At 39.4% G+C, this 21,142-nt stretch overlaps 2 protein-coding genes across 6 annotated transcripts in view; one reads left to right on the top strand and one right to left on the bottom strand.

Annotated features, from left to right (window-relative positions):
- pikfyve (phosphoinositide kinase, FYVE finger containing) overlaps positions 1-1,001 on the bottom strand; it is a 148,429-nt gene extending 147,428 nt beyond the window's left edge. For all 3 annotated transcript variants that reach the window (XM_087988726.1, XM_087988727.1, XM_087988728.1), the window contains exon 1: positions 848-1,001. The gene's annotated coding sequence lies outside the window, so the exon portion shown is untranslated. The remainder of the gene's footprint in view (positions 1-847) is intronic.
- The window catches only part of idh1 (isocitrate dehydrogenase (NADP(+)) 1), a 38,020-nt gene continuing 17,423 nt past the window's right edge, over positions 546-21,142 (top strand). For 2 of the 3 annotated variants that reach the window (XM_043693040.2, XM_043693038.2), the window contains exons 1-3: positions 8,111-8,239; positions 9,551-9,690; positions 12,311-12,602. In XM_043693040.2, the coding sequence (XP_043548975.1) occupies positions 9,566-9,690; positions 12,311-12,602 (417 nt within the window). In that variant the 5' untranslated portion in view covers positions 8,111-8,239; positions 9,551-9,565. Of the gene's footprint in view, positions 694-8,110; positions 8,240-9,550; positions 9,691-12,310; positions 12,603-21,142 lie in introns of those variants that run through there. The other variant, XM_043693039.2, reaches the window with a different exon arrangement.

Here is a 21,142-nt window from a genome sequence, read left to right as displayed (position 1 = left end):
CTCCAACGACAAAAGGTAGCACACAATTCAAGAGGGATGTCCAAAAATATATCCTGTGGGCCACACGGTGAATTGTAGTACATAGTTCAGAGAGGAGAATACTATTTAAATAGCTACATCGTTATAGTTATTCGCGATAGGCTTTGTAAATCTGGGCTGTTAGAAAGGATTGCTGTTAGCGATGTCTCAGGATTGAATATATGCTAAACGATTGGCAGCTTGCGATACTAATTAGTAATTTCCAAAAAAAAAAATTGGATTCAAGAATGAATCCATAGGTAAACACACAAATGATGGACGAATAGCAAAAGCTTGAAAACCATTCTATTCTACCCCTTGACGGCATGCATTATTACCCAAAGGGCTGAAACCAAACAAGTGAAATGCGATCAATGACAACAGGTACATTTCAGAAACAGACACCAAACGGATATTGGACACTGCAGTGCAAATACCCTCCCACAAAACAACAGCGGAGAGAGGAGTTGCAGCTGATCATGAGACTGAACGCAGTCACATCATTCTCATCACATGAAGGATAGCCAACCACAGAGGTTCCATCGCAACTTATTCCACAGATATTTCTATGGTGCGGTTAGACTCTGCTCCTAACCCAGCCGCTCTGTGAACCGCTCCAGATCGGCTGCAGACTATGGATGATGGAATAGTACCAGCTCTTTTTCCACCGGGAAGGTAATCCATATTTTTAAAAAAAGCATGGAATGGGGTGGAGATGAGGACACCAAAACCAAAACCAAACATCGACGTCCCGGACCGAGGCCTGAACGGCCTCAACCCAGTCCGGGTTAATTTAATGGAGCCCTGCCAGGTCTCCCGGGGCACTCACCTCTCACAGGGTCCGCACCAGTCCGCTGACTGAGAGGGCGGGCAGACAATCGGACAGAGGCCTCCAGGAGCAGCTCACTCACATCATCTCAGTCCCTTGAACCGCTCCCTCCTTACACCAACATGGTGACGTGCGCGCTCCCTGGTGCGCCGGCGGTGACGTGCGCGCTCCCTCCTGACTGCGTTAGTGTAGCGGTGGCGCACACGGTTCCGGACTCCCCACCTAATTTCATTTTCCATTTTTGCAAGGATGGTGTATTAAAAACATTTTCATTGTTGGGATGTGGCTGTCGCTGACCAGGAGAGCAGTTATTGTCTGTCCGTGATTGCACGGGAGATCTGGGATGTGCAACTTTTCAAATGTATTTTTGAAACTGCACCCTTCCAGGTAAAGTTAGAAATCACACAACGCCAGGTTATAGTCCAACAGGTTTAATTGGAAGCACACTAGCTTTCGGAGCGCCACTCCTTCATCAGGTGGTTGTGATCCCTTCCAGATAAGTGGAGGTGTAGGTGGTGAACAAGTTTGAGGAATCAGGAAGTGTGTTGTTTACTGCAGAATTTCTACCATCTGATGCAGTTAGTGGTAGGGCATTGGGGAATGTTGTTGAAAAGCGAGACCTAGGGGTTCACGTACATAGTTCCTTGAAAGTGGTGTCACAGGTAGACAGAGTGGTGAAGAAGGCATTTGGCATACTTGTCTTCATTGGTCAAAGCATTGAGAAGAGTAGTTGGGACATCAAGTTGAGGAACATTGGTGCATGCTGGAAAAGCACAGCAGGTCAGGCAGCATCATAGGAGCAGGAAAATCGACATTTCGGGCAAAAGCTCTTCATCAGAAGGGCATTTGCCCGAAATGGCGATTTTCCTGCTTCTCGGATGCTGCCTGACCTGCTGTGCTTTTTTCAGTACCACTCTAATCTTGACTTTAATCCCCACTTCCGTGCAGTACCCACTTCCGTCCAGGAACATTGGTGAGGCCACTTTTGGAGTACTGCATATAGCCTGATCGCCTTGCTGTAGGAAAAATATTAAATTAGAAAGGATGCAGAAAAGCTTTACAAGGATGTTACTGGGACTGCAAGGGTTGAGTTATAAGGAGATACTGGATAGGCTGGGACTGTTTTTCTCTGGTGCATAGTAAGTTGAGACATGACCTTTTAAAGAGGTTTATAAAATCATGAGAGGCTTAGAAAATGTGAATAGCTAAGGTCTTTTCCCTAGGATATGGGAGTTCAAAACTAAAGGGGATAGGTTTAAACTGAGAGGGAAAAAATTTAAAGGGAACTGGGGGTGACTTTTTCACAAAGTGGGTGGTGTGTGTATGGAATGAACTGCCAGAGGAAGTGGTAGATGCCGGAACAGTTACATCATTTAAGATATTTGGTCCTATACATGAATAGGAAAGGTTTAGAATGATAGTGGCCAAACACCGACAAATGGGATGAGTTTAGTTTGGGAAATCTGGTCAGCATGGGCGAGTTGGAGCAAAGGGTTTTTCTTCATCCGGCATGACACTGGTCCAGTCGCCCAGTATTTAAATGCTGGACTTGTACTATTCATTCATCTCTATTCTGTAACTGATCTAGAGCAGTTCATATACTCGTTGGATCTGGGACTTAGGCAGATCCAACCCCCATTGTCTGGTCCAGTTCATTCTTATCAATGGCAACTCCACTGTGGGGTACTCAATTGCCATTTGATGTCAAGCACAATAATTAGATTTTCTCATGTTGGAGACAGTGATTGCCTAGAACTTGTGTAGCATGTATGTTAGTTGCCACTTAGTCTTAAGACTGGATATTGCCCAGGTCCTGCTGCATATAGACATGGGTTGTTTGAGTATCTGAGGAATCACAAATTGTTCTGAACATTGTGGATTCATCAACTACATTGTGCAGTGGTTAGCGTCCATACCTCTAAGACAGGATGCCCATGTTCAAGTTCCTTCTGTTCCAGTGGTGTGTAATATCACTTCTGAACAGCTTGATTAGAAATATATCTATCCTGAGGAGATCCTGCAGAGATATCTTGGAGCTGTAATTATTGACTTCCAACAATCTCAAACATTGTGCTGAGTCAGATTCCAACCAGCAGAGTTTTCATCCTAATTTTCACTGACTCCAGTTTTGCTAGGGCTGCTTGATGTGACACTCAGTAAAATGTGCACCTGATGTCAAAAGCAGTCATTCGCACATCAACTTTGGAATTCAGCTCTTATGGTAGAACTGATTGGCTAGATGTTGATTCACTGGTCTTTTTCATAGTTCCTTTTCCCCTAACCTGGTGGTCCTACTGGAAATGATTAAGATTCTGCATCATTGCAAATTATTCAATTTGGGACTTTTAAAGTTTGTATCAAAATCATAAGTCACCAACGCAGAAAATGAAGGTATGAATAACATTTTTATTTTGGCCATCTGGCAGCTTTTACCAATAATATAGGTATGCATTTTCTATTGGAATTTCTTAATGCCATAGTAATTGGAGTCTTAGGGAAGAAAAAAGTAAGATGAAACAGAAAAAAGGGCATGTGATGCTGTCAGATAACTTTAAGTGACAACGAGGCTGTATATAGGAAGTTCAGAGGAAACATAAAAGGAACTAAGAGAAGCAGAGAGACTATGAGAGAAAAAAAAGAATTAACTTGAAAGAGAACCTAAGACAGACAAATAATAAACCAAATCCTGCCCATATGTTTTTGGATCAATGGGTAAATGTTTGGGATTCGGTTACGTGTCAGAGCCATATACCACGGAAACAGACCCTTTGGTCGAACTCGTCCACACTGACCAGACATCCCAATCTGACTTAGTTCCGTTTGTCAGCATTTAGCCCATATCTCTCTCAACTCTTTCTATTCATATAACCATCCAGATGCCATGTAAATGTTGTAATTGTACCCGCTGCCACCACCTCCTCTGGCAGCTCATTCCATACACACACTACCGTCTGCCTAAAAAGGTTACCCCTTAGGTCATTTCTAAATCTTTCCCCACCACTTTAAACTTATGCCCTCTAGTTTTGGACTTCCCTCCCCTCAGAAAGGGTATTCGCCTTTTCCATGCATTACATAATTATATAAACTTCTATAAGGTTTCCCCTCAGCCTCCAATGCTCCAGGAAAAAAAGCCTATTCAGCATCTTCCTATAACTCAAAAATTATCTATCACCTAAGCCTATGCTACGTTTAAAGGGATGGCCAGTTAGTAACAGGGAAATCATTTGCTTTTGAATTAGGGATGATGAAGGGCTGTCAAAACTGGAGGGCCAAAAGGATGCCCTCTCATAATAAAACATCTTACAACATGATAATTATGATGCATATCGAAGATAAAAAGTGTCCCTCACATTGGGCACAACCTTTGAAGAAAAGGTAAAATTTGTTGAATTTAATAAGGCTGTTATCATGAAGGGGCACTGCAGCCATGCCAAGTGCAGCGGTTGAGAAGGGCAGTTCCTAGCAGAACAGAGGATGCTTCCATCCATAACTTAAGTTTCATTCTCAGGGTGGCAAGACAACTAGTGAAGATTCTTCTGAGTGGACCTAATTAATTGATCTAAAACAATACCCACTACTTGTGCCAGGATGAAAATCAATGTCCTCTGATAATTATTGGGCTTTCCTGCTCCAGTCCTGACCCCAATGGGAGTGTAAAATACTGTTCTCACTCATTGCTCTCTCTCAGATTCACTCTTTAAAACTTTCAATGCTGTTTCACTTCTCCTTCTCAGACTCAGTTTTTAAACTCTTGCCACTGTCTCACTGCTCCCTTTTAAATTCATAATGTAAATTGTTGCTTCAATCTCACTATTCTGCCCAGGCTCACTCTTGCCAGTTTCATTGCTTTTGATTAAGTTGTTGTTTAAACTCTTTTTACTGTCTCCCTCATCCTGAGTTGCTATTTAACCTCTTGTTGCTATCTCACTAGTCCCTCTGGGTGCACTCTTTAAACACTATGCTGCTATTTCACTACTTCTTCTCAGGTTCACTCTTCAAATACTTGCCCCATCGCGCTACTCCCTCTCAGATTCACTCTTGCTGCTATTTTCTTCTCTCCCTCAAGCTCACTCTTTTAAACTCTTGCCACTGTCTTTCATATGGAGAAAAGAGCAAATTGTGTTTTAATTGTAGAATGTCTAGACTTTGACTCAGCTCTGCCAACTCTGGATCCTTGCTGCTTTGTATGATTCAGAATCAGATGGTACTGTTACTAGCAGTTCTTTGGACTCAAAATGATTATTCAGTAACAACATGTTGCATTTTTCTCTTCTTTAAAGTAAAACAAAGTTCCAAAAGCTTTTTATAGGAACATTAAGACAAAATATCAGACATTTAAGCTAAATGAGAATATATTAGGCCAGACATTTTGAGAAGATTTGTAGCTCAGGTTGAGGTTCAGGTTGTAAGTTTGCTCACTGAGCTGGAAGGTTTGTTTTCAGACATTTTGTCACCATGCTAGGTAATATCATCCGTGAGCCTCTGGTGAAGCGCTGGTGTTCTGTTTCACTTTCTACTTATTTGTCTTGGTTTGTTAAGGTGGGTGATATTATTTCTGGTTCTTTTTCTGAGGTTGATAAATGGGGTCCAAATCAATGTATTTATTGATGGAGTTCTGGTTTGAATGCCAGGCCTCTAAGAATTAAACAGGTGTCTCTGTTTCACCTGTCCTAGAATGGATGTGTTGTCCCAGTCAAAGTGGTGTCCTTCTTTGTCTGTATGTAAAGATACAAGTGATAGTGGGTCATGTTTTTTGGTGGATAGTTGGTGTTTGTGTATCCTGGTATCTAGTTTCTTGTTGACTGGGATAAGAGATCCATCTTAAGACAGGCTAAACAGAGACACACACGGGAATTCCTAGAGGCCTAGCATTCAAACTAGAAATTCATTAATAAAACATCGATTTGGATCCCATTTACCAACCTCCTGAGAAAAAGAAACAGAAATGATATCACCCACCTCTAGAGACCGAGACACACAAATAGAAAGTGGGACAGAACACCAGCGTCTCACTAGAGGCTTACTGATGATGTTAACTAGCACGGTGACAAAATATCTGAAAACAAACCTTCCAGCTCAGCAAGTAAACTTGCAACCATTATGCCAGACAACAAAGAAATTGGCCAGAGAGGTAGGTTTTAAGCAATATTTTACAGAGGAAAGACTGAGAGATTTCACGAGGTCGTCCCACAGCTTTAAGGCTCAGATATGAGGTTGCAACTACTACTTTTGAAATGATTCCAAGAAGCAGAATTCTTTTTTGGTGGTGGCAGCAATGACAGCAAATTGTAGGGCTTGAAGAAATTAAAGATAAGAAAGGAAGATGCAAGGATTGAAAACAAATTGCTTTTTACACAGAGGGATTTGGTACAAAAGATAGTAAACCAAGTATCCTCAGAGTGAAGTACTAACGCTCATTTAGTTTATTAAATGCAGACAAAGAAATTTCAGTTGTATCTCTGCACTTCATGCAGAATTGGATGGAGAAAACAGTTCCATGTTTATAACTATAGAATTGAGCTGGTTACTGAGGCAGAACATATTAAATCTTAGAGAAGAGGAATGTATCTTCTAAGCTGAGAAGAAACTTTAATTTGCTGAGGAGCTAGATTATGATGTGTGGCTGGTTAAATCAGGTTACCTTCCATCTTCAATGAAATGAAATCAGCTGAATAAACTGTGCAAAATAGGGGAACTTTTTTTGCCTGGCAATGAATGTATTGCCACATTTGAAAGGAAATCACCAGATATATATTATTAAATCACAAAGTTCTTGTTTGTGGAAATACTGCAGGTGTTTATATGATTTTATTCAAGTAAAAAATGACTAATCATAATAAAACCCAGAGCTTTGTGGTTTTTGTGCTATATGCAAAAATTCATGCTATATACAATAAATGTAATGCTTATTTGCCATAACAAAAGCCAAATACCCTGCTACTCATATGGGTTACAAATGTCTTTAATGGGAAGAGCCTTCCAGCATGGAAATAGACCCTTTGGTCCAACCAGTCCATGTTCCCAAACTAAATTAGTTTTACCTGCCTGCACTTGGCCCATATCCTTCTAAACCTTTCCTATTCATGTAGTTACCCAAATGCCTTTTAATATTGTAACTATACCTGCACTCATCACTTCCTCTGGCAACTCATTCAACAGACAAACCATTGTGTAAAAAAAGTTGCCCCCATGTCCTTTATAAATCCTTGTCTTCTCACCATAAAAATATGCTCCCTAGTTTTGAACTCTCCCACCCTAGCAAAAAGACCCTTGTCATTCACTTTGTCAATGGCCCTCATGATTTTATAAACCTCAGTAAGGGTCACCCCTCAACCTCCTAGGCTCCAGTGAAAAAAGTCCCAGTCTATTTTATTGAAGGTAAGCTGACACTCTCTCTCTACACCCCCCCCCCCCCCCCCCCCCATATCAAAACTTTGAAGAAAACCTACTGGCCTTTCACCAGGGAGCTCACTCAGAACCAAGGTAAGTGAGATACTCTTGGAGACATTTTAGTTTGAAGGCTTCTTGAGCCCATGTGGTGCAACCCACTTATACCAAGATGCATTTTAAGCAATGACATCAATTAAAATGAAAGTCCTGAGACAAGGTAAACACTGACCATAATATCCCTGTGTGCTGAATGAAGGTACCCTCCCCTGAGCTAAATTATTGTTCAGCTACAAATTTCACGTCACTTTGTACTTAATTGCAGAACAAACGTTAATACTGAAAAAAAAACACACCGATAGTGACAGTCTCTCTGGCATTTTAAACAACGGGGAGAGATGCTGTAGAAGGAAAGAAGGTGGCGATGATTCAGAGCACAATAGTTACTGCTATGTCAAAATAACACGGGAGATTGTGGGCGCTACCTACACGCTCTCATAAATTTATATATAAAAAGGGTAATTACTGTTGCACCGATGCGAGCTATCACATTCATTAGTTCTGTCACGGATGTTCGTTTGAGAAGGAATTTCTTGAGGGTTAAGATTTGGACCTACGAAGTCGTCCCATTGGGTTTCCCTACCCTCTGCCAGCACTGCAGGAACGTGCAGTACAGTTATACCGAAGACTCGGAGCCGGCCTAGGCCCGAGGAGCCGGAAAACAAACGCGGCTCGAGCTGTCAACTGCCAACCGTTGCACCGGCCTCGAGGCCACCTTGATGTGGGGCATCCCTATTGGACAAAGCCCGGCCGCGGGGCGGGGCGTGGGCGCGAGGTTGCAGCCCTCCGCGCTGCGGATTGGGCGGCGTTGTAATCACGTGGGGAGGGGCTCCGTTCGATCAGCCGGGGCTGGCGTTCGGACTGTCAGTGCGGACTGACAGAGGCTGCTGCGAGCACCGAGGGAGCTTGGTACATCCCCTTCGTCGACGTTGCACTCTCGAACAGGTGAGGGATGTCTCTCTTCATCTCCTCCCGCCCCCATCCCATTCACTATTTCAGTAACGATACCACTTAAAGTAGGTCGAAACTTCAAGAAGAAGGTGAATGGACTTCTTGGCACCACCGCTGCTGATAAGCCAGAAGGAATTCCTTTATTATGTTGTTCTCTTTCCTGCACACACCCCTCGACGATTCAACGGGTCGTTTAAATTAAAACACGATCGACACTTTCGCTGATTCAATCTCGAGTTCTTCTCTCCCATCCCCGATTGGGGTTGATAGGGTTTCCAGTCCCACCCAAGTCACATAGCATTTGCAATGAGAGCTGGAGTAATAGCAGGAAGAGGTCTCTGTGGTGCAAAGTACAAGATCCGTCAAACAAGTGGTGACAGGCAAGGCAGGCAGGCAGAGAGAGACGCCTGTATCGGAAATACTGCCATGGGATAAGAATTATGTGGGTTTCTTTTCTCACACTATTGAAGATCAGCCTGTCAGTACGTCTGGTCTTTGTTTCTGCTGGTCACTTGGTTTTTATTTAAGAAATGCAGGAATGGGCCATCTGACCGTTCAAATCATAAAATGCTATCTCGGGTTGCACTGTCTAACACTTCTAGCATTCCTCTTGATACCTTTAGCCAATATCACCTTCCCCACCACCACCAAAAAGATCTATTCATCCATCTCTATCTTGGTTATACAGTGGCTGATTTCAACATCCACAGCTTTGGTGGAGAATTTGAAAGATTCATGGCCGTTTGAATAAATTCCTTCTCGTGATATTGAGAGAGTGACCTCAAGTGCCAGATTCCAGAAATAGACTAGAGAGCGTCCATTATATAGCAGGGGAAAAGTCTCTGCATGTACTCCAAACTACACTTTCACTCTTACACTTCCTAATGCTAAACGTTTGATTTTTTTTTACTGTGATAATCTACAGTCACTGAGAAGTGACAGGCTGCAGATTGCAGGAATGCAGCCAATTTACATGGAAGATCCTAAGATGGATGAAGATCATAAAAGTGTGTGAATGCATTGTACTTTATTTAAAGTATTTGAGATGTGTAATGTCAGTTTTTGGCATTCACATGATTGAAAAACCAGTTTCGGGAGGTACATTACATCAACTTGGAATCTTTGGTTTCATCATGAGGTTAAGCTGTTGAAATTTAATCAGATTTGGCAGGAGTGATCTAACAAAGTTACTACAATACTACAATAGTTTTAAGGTTTAACACAAAAGTTCAAATATATGTAGGATACTGTTCATAGAAAAGGTACTCTGAATGGATTACTTTATCTTTTCTTGTTTCTTTGCAGAAATTAAACTAAACAATGTCAGGTAAAAAGATCCAAGTTGGTTCTGTGGTGGAAATGAAAGGAGATGAGATGACCAGAGTTATATGGGAACTGATCAAAGAGAAACTCCTCTTCCCCTATATGGAGATAGACCTACACAGGTTGTAACTTAGTGAACATTTCAAATATGGCTTTTATTAATTTAAACGTTTTATTGGCTCAAGAAACCGAGCATATAAAATCCACATTTTGCTTCAAAATTAAGACTTACATTTTCCAATTTTTTCAATTTTTAAATAAATGGTTTTTGTCTGTTGCGAGCTGATGAAATAGGGATCAGTGATTATTGCACAATTTGCTGTCTGGGTGAGTAAACATATGCAAGTAAAATTGCTGATTCACCAAATTACTGAGTCACCAAGCATTTTTTTCCAAATATAAAAAAAATTCAATAAACAGCAAACTTATTATCTACATTTTCAAACTGTATTAATTTATCTTGTGTTTTCAGAACTTTCCCAGTGTAATGTGTGTAGAAATGACCTAAAGTGTATATAAATAAAAGATTGTTTTCTTAATTTTGGCTCTCTTTTTCATGAAAGAGGTAAATACTGTTGAGGACTATTGTGTTAAAGCTATTGACTTTTTTTGTTTGAGTCAGGCTAGATGTTATTTTTAGGAACTATTACTATTATTTTGTTCTGAGGAAGGGTCACTCAATCCAAAATGTTAACTCTGATTTCTCTACACAGATGCTAGCAGACTTGTGGAGCTATTCCAGCAATTTCTAATTTTGTCTCTGATTTACAGCATCTGCAGGGTTTTTTTTTTAGATTTTACTGTTGTTTAATTCCAACTGTCCCTTGACCTCCACATACAGCACTCTTCCTGTTGGGGTTACAGGAAAGAAAACAATAAGTGGGTCATGGCTGATATGTGTCTTCCCATAACTTTGCCACAATAAGTTTAATTATGTTTGTTCTTTCCTCTGACACAATTACTATCCTGATTGATGTTGGCTAACTCCATACAAACTAAAGATTAAACATGCATATTTTTAACCTAATGCCACATCAACTGACCTGATATCATATGAAAAAAAAGTTTATAATTTCCCTACAAGGTAAATTTCTTCCATTAATCAGGATAACTAACTTGGGTTTCATGGGAATGTTTAGTAAATGTGTGTTAATAATTATTTACAGTTGTTTGACTTTGTTTTTAAAAACAATTATGCAAATTTATTTATTGAAGTAGTTAAACAATTTGAAATCCAGAAAATAAAACATCTTCTGGGGAGAGGGAGGGCAGGAATATTTGCCAGAATAATCCAAAAGGCAAATGGCCTACTCCTGCTCCTAAGTCTTACATTCCTAGACTTCAGTCTCAAAATGAATTTGGATTTTTGGGAAAGTAGTTGGACATGGGCATTTAAAAAAAATTGTGTAATCCCATCTTCCTTTTTAATGCTGTTTGAGCAGTGGTTAGATGAATCTCTAGGAAATTTATTCTGTACCTGCTTTTAAGTTATTTGTCTTTTTTTTAATAGGGAGAAGGAAGAATAGTGTTTTCTGTGGAAATTGATGTTTAGTATATGTTCTTTGATCTGAGTTATGATTAGATTAGATGTGTGGAAACAGGCCATTTGGCCCAAGTCCACACTAATCCTCCAAAGAGTAACCCACCCAGAGCCATTCTCCTACCCTATATTTACCCGTGACTAATGAACATAATACTATGGGCAATTAGCATGGCCAATTCACCTGATTTGCACATCTTTGGGCTGTGGATGTACAAGGACTATTTAAAGTTAAAAGAGAAGCAACCACAATGGATTTTTTTTTGTAAATAAAGAATTAAATGATATCTGTTCTCCAACAAGTTAGTGGTACGATAACATATGGGTTAGCCTCTGGGTTCATTTCATCGTGGTTAGCCATGAATAGAGCCACTGCAGAAGGTTGCCATGAAGGAATTGTAGCTCATTTGGGTAATGCCTCACTACCTGTTGGCCACAGAAATGTGTTCAAGAGGGAGCAATGAGATGAATGTTCACTTCTGAATCCTTATACCACTTCCTTGTAATTCCCCAAAAACAAAAGTATGTGTGAAGACATGCAAAACAACTAAGATGGCCACCTTCAAACAAGAAATTGCAGAAAGTGCGTTCATGCTTTTACAGACTAAACATACGCTGGATGTCAAGAGAGTTTTGTAGAAGACGAACAGCAGTCCAATTACTAGATTTTATAGTTTTACAAGAAGGAATTAAGACATTTACATTTAATTTGATGGTTAATTTAGGAAGAAATGTAAATTAATTTTAAAATAATTTTTTACTAAATTGCTAGTTCCAGTTTTTTTTTTGCTGTCCTGTTTCACATACAAAATAATTTGAAAAATCTTGCACAATAGAACATTTTTAGCAGTACAATGTAACCAAATTAATGTATATATTAAATTTATTATTTTATGCTGAAACTTGAGATTTGGCTCTGGAATATAAATGCCTTTAATAGTGGATTGACAGTGGACCTATTCCTTTGGATTTCTATTTTAGTTTTAAGTTTGTGTTTCAACTTCAGTCTAAACAAGAAACTTCAGTCTCTTCTGAATGGACATAGACCTTTCACTGGCACAGTAATAATCTATAATCCTGTGTGCTTTCAAAGGAGAAGTACGATAAATATTCTTCTGAAAAATAAATATTCAGTATCAATATCATGTATTTCAAGTAGATTTTGTTTGAAAGTAGAATTTTGAATTTTTTTTTCATTCAAGTTATGACTTGGGAATTGAGAACCGTGATGCTACTAATGATCAAGTGACCATCGACGCTGCTGAAGCTATTAAAAACTATAATGTAGGAATAAAATGTGCCACCATTACTCCTGATGAAAGCAGGGTGAAGGAATTCAAGTTAAAGAAAATGTGGAAATCACCCAACGGAACCATCCGCAACATACTTGGTGGCACAGTGTTTCGAGAAGCAATCATCTGTAGGAATATTCCTCGGCTGGTATCTGGCTGGATCAAGCCGATCATCATTGGACGTCATGCATACGGTGACCAAGTAAGTTGAAATAGTAATTTAATTAGTGTCGTAAAATGTAAGTCTGAAAGATCTTTGTCTCACTGTTATTTTGATAATCTTTTAAAGAGTAAAAATATTTTAAGTCCTTGTGACCTTAACTGAATATAGCTTAATTGCTAGCTCATTTACTGATTTCAGCACTGTTAGTTTGAATAATGTGCAACAATTGCGCCAGAATTTCTATCAAAACTGCTTTGTAACCACCAAAGTCAAATTTTTGTTCGTTCTTATTTTCTTTTTCTGGGCTATCTACATTGGAACTATTTCAAAGAGCTGTTCACTCTTTTAGTGGCCATAAAGGTAGTTGTCCCTTAATTCTGGTGTCAATATGTTATGCAGCAATAGAGCCAAGATTTTACAGTACCTCTTAGGTTCTGGATGATGTATAACAATGCAGTCTCACCAACTGTGCTGAAACTAAAGTTATGATAGCTGTCAATATTGATTCAGTAAAATCATTGGAACATTGTTTGGTTGTAACAGTATAAAACTCAGCCATATTAATCTGAAAAGTTTATTAATTCCACATTTCAAATAAAAATGAGTATAAATATCAGTCCTGTGCAGACATTAGAAATCTAAATACCTAAATCCCAATCTCCACTCTAAATGGTCTGCTACAAGTAAACTTTTATTTTTTTCTATTTTGACTTGCTAATAGATGGAATGTAGTTAGGGAATAAACAATTTATGTGTACAGTAACAAATTTTGTTCAAGTTTGTCAGTGCAGAATTTCTGCTCCTTGATTCATATGCAGAAGAGATATTGTTCATGGAAATATGTCATTTTGCTTTGCTGGGTGAAGGTACTGTGATGATTATAGGTGTATTCTATATACCATCATTGATTAATGGAAAAGACAAAGTTTTGAACTGGCATATAGGTAAACCTGGAGAAGACAACGTGAAAAAAACCCTCCACTTCTATTTGCTTTTATTCTGTTGGATACCACCAAATTGGCAGCTGGGCCAGTCTAAAATAGTCTTCTGGCTTAATCAATGGAAACATGATGATGGCCAACATGATCGTTTTTGGAAGATAGAAAAATTTCTCGAAGTTGATAAGATGAGTGTATTAAAAGTATATATTCCCCATGAAAAAGGCAGGCAGAATACTTTATATTGAAACCACTCCTTTCTCCCTTTCCAAAAGAACCCTGCATATACTTTTAGTGTTGAGTGTATGTTCATTATAATAGAATCATGTCAGAAAAGCACAATATTTTTGATAATGTTTGAAAATTGGAGTCTGTTCTCTGTACTCGATACCCATAGTATGCAGTTTTGGAAGTCTCTGTAAATTACTTCCTCAAGTTTTACTCACTTTGTTTGTACTTTACTCTGGAGTAATTAATTGTCCCTTGGTCACTATTCATGAACAGGGATAGGGATATTACTGTAAAGATAAGAAACATGGAAATATATTATCTGCCAAGTGTTAAACTTATAAAAATCATTTGAGGTAAAGAGCAAAATTCACCTGATGGTTTATAACTATCTACGAATTGTCATAGAGTTGCACAGCATAAAAGCAGACCCTTCAGTCAAACTAGTCCATGCCGATCATAATCCCAAACTAAATGAGTCCCACCTGCCTGCACTTGACCCATAGCCCTCTAAACATATTTTTTATTCATGTATTTATCATAATGTCTTTTAAACGTTATAACTGTACCCACATTCATCACTTCCTTTGGAAGTTTATTCTATACATGCAGCACTCTGTGTAAAACAAAAAATGTCTTTTTTAAATCTTTCTCCTAAAACTGTTATGATTTTATAACCCTGTAGAAGGTAACCCCTTAACCTCCTACACTCCAGTGAAAAAGAAGTCCCAACCTATCTAGCCTCTCCTTTATTATTTAACTTCCTGCAACATCCTGGTAATTTTATTCCGAATCCTCTCCAGCTTAATAATATCCTCCTAGAACAGCACAACCAAAACTGGACACAGTGTTCCAGAGGAGGCCACACCTTTTACAATATCAACACTGTGTCCCAACTCCTATACTCAAAGATGTGAGCGATGAAGGCAAGTAAATTAAACACTTTCTTTGTACAGACTAACACAGTTTAATGGTAGTATTTAAACCTTGAGTTTAACCTTGGAGCAAATGTTAATAAATAATGCAGAATCTGCAAACTATGTTGCATTAGTAAACAGGTGATCCTAAAATGGCAAAATAATGATAAAGCCAAACATGAGCTTTGCTTTGAAAAGCAATTTTATACATTTTGCAATCAAATTGGAGGCGAAGGTGATAACAAATGCAATGATTGATGTCAGTTTTATTAAAAATAATGTAAAACTCAATCTTTATACAATTAATTTTAACAGACATTATACATTATTTCAAATTAGTGCACAATTTTTAATTTTATTGTTATCCTTTGTTTCTAAGGAATATTTATTTTTAAAATACTTTTTCTCACTAATGTTTTTCTTAGTTTATCCCAATAGTTTACATCATCCTGTATTTCCTTGCATTTTAATTTCTCTCTGTTTTCTTATTTCTCTATTGTACTGTTTTTAGTTTACTAAGTCTGAATCTTTGTCTCCTCACATTTTATCTTTGTTCAATTCTTAACTATTTTGTTTTCTTTTTTCATTCTCAGACTAAAACTTACTTTCTGACAGCATGCTTATGAGAAGGCCTGTCTATAAAAACAGAAGAGATTAAGTTACATATGAAACTGTAAAAATACTTGGATGGAACAGGTAGACAGGTGCAGAATTAGAGCAGAAATCAAGGCTAACTTACATCTTATTCCTTTAAATGGACATGAGTGGAAAGGGATTGTCACTTCCTTTTCAGCCTTACTAACCAGTGTCTAGCTTTTAGTCATCGCTCAAAAAATGATCTCCCTTGTGTCGATTTTCATCTTAATATACTCTTAATAAGAATATATGGATAATTTCTTTCTTGAAAGAGATATATGGATTCTAATTGAACCTATCTTTGTGATCAATAGTTGAAAATGTTTGCATGGAAGATTGTGGCTAAAAACATTGATTCATTTAAGAAAATTAATGTTACTTTAATGAAAAGATTGAAAAAAATTACAACAGAAAGCGATCAAATCAGTTTTCAGTCAAATTTAAACTGATACAAAGATCACATGTTGAATTTTTCATTAAGGCTAGTGGTCTTACTGGTGAAACTGGAAGCAGGAACTGCTGCTGTTTAGTTGAGAGAAGTATAATTTATTTTATTATTTCATGAAATGCAAGTATGGCTGACAAGGCTAGCATTTGCTGTCCATCCTTGATTATTTGTGAACTGAAAGGCTTGCTTGGCCATTTCAGAGGGTAGTTAAAAGTCAGTTACATCACATGTAGGTCACACCAGCAATACCTGGTGTATGCACAGTTGGTTTCCCCCATTATGAGCTTGGCGACCCTGAGAAGAACAATGCTGGTGACCCTTATGGAAAACAGCATCTCGTGGATGTGGTAGGTGCACATGGACCTTAAAGATTTTGGTAATTCCATGACCATTGTGCATCAGTGGCTGAACGAGACAGCTGAACTCACTCTCTGTCTTCGCACTCTTCAGGGGTGCAGCTGTGCATTGAAACGATAGTGGAGTGACTGCTGAAGCATTTATGGACTCCAGTTGGGATGTTTCTGCCATTAGCAATGGCTCCTCAGCTCATCCATCTATGACACTAATGCCTCATTGGCTGAGATGGCAGGCTGCTAGAACTGTGCAAATGGTCCTTGATATGTCAGCATCCACCAGCCTTCAGGCAAGCGGAGGATGCCTGTCAAGGTCATTCAAAGCTAGTCAGCAGCCTGCCTCAACTTCAGTTGATGTTGCAGGGGGAGCACTATGTAGAAACACATTTCAAAGATTTACAAAGAGGATTTAGCTGCACTCTTGAGTTAATAGGTCAAAGCATGCTGTTTGGCATTTTTTCTTTATTCATCAGTAAGTATGAGGTTTCTTTGCATTTCAGTGGGCTTCTGAGACTTCAAGATGACCCTGGCTTGGCCACTTGGTTAATGGGTGGGACAAAACTGTATAAGATTGAATTATTCCTCCTACCACTATCTAATGTCTTAGTGTGTGCAAATACATGGCAAGGTCAATGAAGGAAGCAGCAAAGGAATGTAGAGTGCTGAAGCTTTATTGAATTACAGAAATCTGACATTGAAGATCATGTGAAATTTGTCTGTTTTGTTGTCCCCAACCTCCCCTATGTTTTTCTCATTGCATCTTTATCTGCCCTAGATTGCTTTGCATCCTGAGCCAGTTATTACCTTCCTACATTTCCTCATCATTGGAGCAGATGTCATGCTGTGAGATATTCCCATTGTCAAAGTGTCAGTATTTTTATTTGTTTACAGGATGCGTTTATTGCTCATTCTTAATTGCACTGGAGATGGTGGTGCAGAGTTGTTGTCTTGAATCTCTGCAATCTTTCAGATGAAGGGATACTTACAGATGCCAGATTGTGCAGTGTGCAACACATTGCCATGATGTGCAACCCCAATGCAGCCACCCTTTCTGCCCCTCTGGTTTGCCGTCGCCATTGCCTTTAATTCTTTCCCTCCCTGACTTCAGTGGAAGTCCCAAATCCTAAAGAATGAGGCCAACAGCAGATAGATGTACTCAGTTATCAATAGCCACACAAGTGTCAACTCTAGGATGGCATTGTAGCAGTACGCTGTAATAGTTTTGGCATTTATATTTTATCCTTTTCCCTATAACAAGGCAAATGCCTCTCTTGTCACTTTAAATGCTAAGCTGTTCATGATGGTTGCCGAATGGAGTCACAAGTGACATCTGCTAATGTAACTGCCTCCTTTATACCAGGCAAGGAACTGAAGTCTAATGGTTTTTACATATGTTTGGAAATATAGGAAAACCTGGTCAAATTGAAGTTAGTTGAAGTGTGTCAGTGCAAAGTCCTCCTTCCTGTTAACCACCTTTCTCAAAATCTAGTAGTGACATGGAGACATTATTTCATCCCTTCCATCTCTAATTGGCTGGGAAATTGATCTCAATGTTTTAGTATTGATCCATGTTGGCACTCACGAATGTTGAAATACTGTTCATATGATTAGATATGGGCAGCATGGTGGCTCAGTAGTTAGCATTGTTGCCTCACAGTGCCAGCGTCCTCCCTGTATCTGCGTGGGTTTCCTCCCACAGTCCAAAGATATGCAGATCAGGTGGATTAGCCATGCTAAATTGCACACAGTGACCAGGGATGTGCAGGCTAGGTGGATTAGCCATAAACGACGCAGGATTACTGGATAAGATAGGGGAGTGGGTCTGGGTGGGCTATACTGAGGGTCAGTGTGGACTCGATGGGCCAAAAGGCTTGCTTCCACACCGTAAGGATTCTATAATCATTTCCAGTGATCTCATGGACATATCTTCCATATTAATTTCAAAAATACCAATGTCCGCAGAAAGTTTACCATAATTTTCTTTCAGTGAAATGCTTGCCAAGGAATGCTGTTGAGAGATCAAACCTAAATGCACTAAGCTGATGGACCAGCACACAGTCTAATTACATTGATAGGTGTGAGTTTGTATAAGTCTCACTTGGTAACCACTTTTTTGCTGACTTGAGGAATGGCCAGTCAAGATGCACAGACAATAACAAATGTATAGAATAAGGAAAATCCAAAGGGTTTTTTTACAAATACATTAAGGACAAAAGGGTAACTAGGGAGAGAAGAGGGCTCCTCAAAGATCAGTAAGGTGGCCTTTGTGTGGAGCTGCAGGAGATGGGGAAGATACTAAACGAGTATTTTACATCAGTGTTTACTGTGGAAAAGGACATGGAAGATATGGAATGTAGGGAAATAGACATCTTGAAAAATGTCCATATTACAGAGGAGGAAGTGCTGGATGTCTTAAACCCATAAGGGTGGATAAATCCCCTGGGCCTGATCAGGTGTATCCTAGAACTCTATGGGAAGCTAGGGAAGTGATTGCTGGGCCTCTTACTGAGATATTTGTATCATTGATAGTCACAGGTGAGATGCCAGATCACTGGAGGTTGGCTGACATGTGCCACTGTTTAAAAAGGTGGTAATTACAAGCCAGGAAACTATAGACCAATGAACCTGATGTCGGTGGTGGGCAAGTTGTTTGAGGGAATCCTGAGGGACAGGATGTACATATATTTGGAAAGGCAAGGAGTAATTAGGAATGGTCAGTATGGTTTTATGCATGGGAAATCATGTCTCACAAACTTGATTCAGTTTTTTATGGAGTAACAAAGACTTTTGATGAGAGCACAGTGGTAGATGTGATTTAGATAGACTTAAGTAAGGAGTGCGACAAGGTTCCCCATGGGAGACTGGTGAGCAAGGTCAGATCTCATGGAATACAGGGAGAACTCGCCATTTGGATACAGAACTGGCTCAAAGGTAGAAGACAGAGGATGGTGGTGGAGGGTTGTTTTTCAGACTGTAGCCTGTGACCAGTGGAGTGCCACAAGGATCGGTGCTGGGTCCACTACTTTTTGTCATTTATATAAATGATTTGGATGTAAGTATAAGAGGTACAGTTAGTAAGTTTGCTGATGACACCAAAATTGGAGGTGTAGTGGACAGCGAAGAAGGTTGCCTCAGATTATAACGGGATCTTGATCAAATGGGCCAGTGGGCTGAGAAGTGGCAGATAGAGTTGAACTTAGATAAATATGAGGTGCTGCATTTTAGGAAAGCAAATCTTAGCAGGACTTATACACTTAATGGTTACGTCCTAAGGAGTGTTGCTGAACAAAGAGACCTTGGAGTGCAGGTTCATAGCTCCTTGAAAGTGGAGTCGCAGGTAGATAGGATAGTGAGGAAGGCATTTGGTATGCTTTCCTTTATTGGTCAGAGTATTGAGTACAGGAGTTGGGAGGTAATGTTGCGGCTGTATAGGACATTGGTTAGGCCACTGCTGGAATACTGCGTGCAATTCTGGTCTCCATCCTATTGGAAAGATGTTGTGAAATGTGAAAGGGTTCAGAAAGGATTTACAAGGATGTTGCCAGGGTTGGAGGATCTGACCTATAGGGAGAGGCTGTACAGGCTGGGGCTGTTTTCCCTGGAGCGTTGGAGGCTAAGGGGTGACCTTTTTAGAGGTTTATAAAATCATGAGGGGTATGGATAGGGTAAATAGACAAGGTTTTTTTTCCCTGGGGTGGGGGAGTCCAGAGGGGTTTAGGTGAGAGGGGAAAGATATAAAAGTGACCTAAGAGGCAACTTTTTTACTCAGAGGAAGTGGTGGAGGCTAGTACAATTGCAACATTTAAAAGGCATCAGGATGGGTATATGAATAGGAAGAGTTTGGAGGGTTATGGGCCAGGTGCTGGCAGGTGGGACTAGATTGGGTTGGGATATCTGGTCGGTATGGACGGGTTGGACCGAAGGGTCTGTTTCCGTGCTGTACATCCTCTATTACTCTATGACTATTATTGGACGTTGATTTAATAATTATAGCGAGTTGAAGAAACTACTAAATACCTTTCAGTGAATGGTCAGTAAATGAGTTGAAAATGCTTCATATGTTAAGATCATGATAAATTATGAAGGATCAACTTCTCCACAATACTTTCCATGGAACAGTAAATCCAACAAAGAATTTTCACTGGATATCATCACCCCTTAAGTGGAAAATAATTTAGTTGTTAATTTTCTAAACAGGACAGAAAATCATGTCTTTTTGCACACTGTTAAATTCTACTTACATTTATTTGTACCTGTAATCACGGGGCCGCTGGCCATCTGTCAACTGAAGAATGGTATTATACCTGACACCCACAAAGAAAATGTTCTTTTTGTCAAATGCTGGATCATCAGTAAAGATTTTACATATGTTTTGGAAATATTAATACTGTTAATGGTTGAATTAATATTATAAATATTAATTTAACTTGGGAATGTTGTTCTTTTTCTGGTAATCCACGTCAATTTTCAAACTTAATATTGGACTTCAACAGACTTACACTTAAATACTAAGCGCATGAGTGAATTTGCTCAGTTAGCTAATGACACAAAGCTGGAGGGAGGATGCACTGTGAGGATGCAGAGGTACTTCACTGTGATTTAGGTAAGTTGAGTGAGTAGAAAAATGCATGGCAGATGAAGTGGAATATGGATAAATGTGAGGTTATCAATTTTAATAGCAAAAACAGGAAGGCAGATTATTATGTGGATGGTGATAGATTGGGAAAGAGGGAGGTGCAAAAAGACCCAAGTTTCTTTGTACACCAGTTATTCAAAATACACAGGCCGGTGCAGCTGATGGTCAAGAAGGAAATGCTATGTTGTCATTTGTAGTGAGAGGATTTGAATTCAGGAGCTGGGATATCCTGCTGCAATTATAAAGGGCCCTGGTGAGATCACATCTGGGGTATTGTGTGCACTTTTGGTCACCTTAGCTAAGGAAGGATGTTCTGGCTGTGAAGGGAGTACAATGAAGGCTTACCAGGCTGTTTCCTGAGATAGGAGGACTGACCGGTGAAGAAAGACTGTATCATTTTGGACTATATTCACTTGAGTTCAG

This window comes from Chiloscyllium plagiosum, unplaced genomic scaffold (genome assembly GCF_037043375.1).
Source record: "Chiloscyllium plagiosum isolate Xiang-an unplaced genomic scaffold, Cpla_swu_hap1 HiC_scaffold_7, whole genome shotgun sequence".
Lineage (NCBI taxonomy): Eukaryota > Metazoa > Chordata > Chondrichthyes > Orectolobiformes > Hemiscylliidae > Chiloscyllium > Chiloscyllium plagiosum.
Note: the sequence above shows the minus strand (reverse complement) of the source record. Positions and strands in the feature narration are given on the sequence as shown.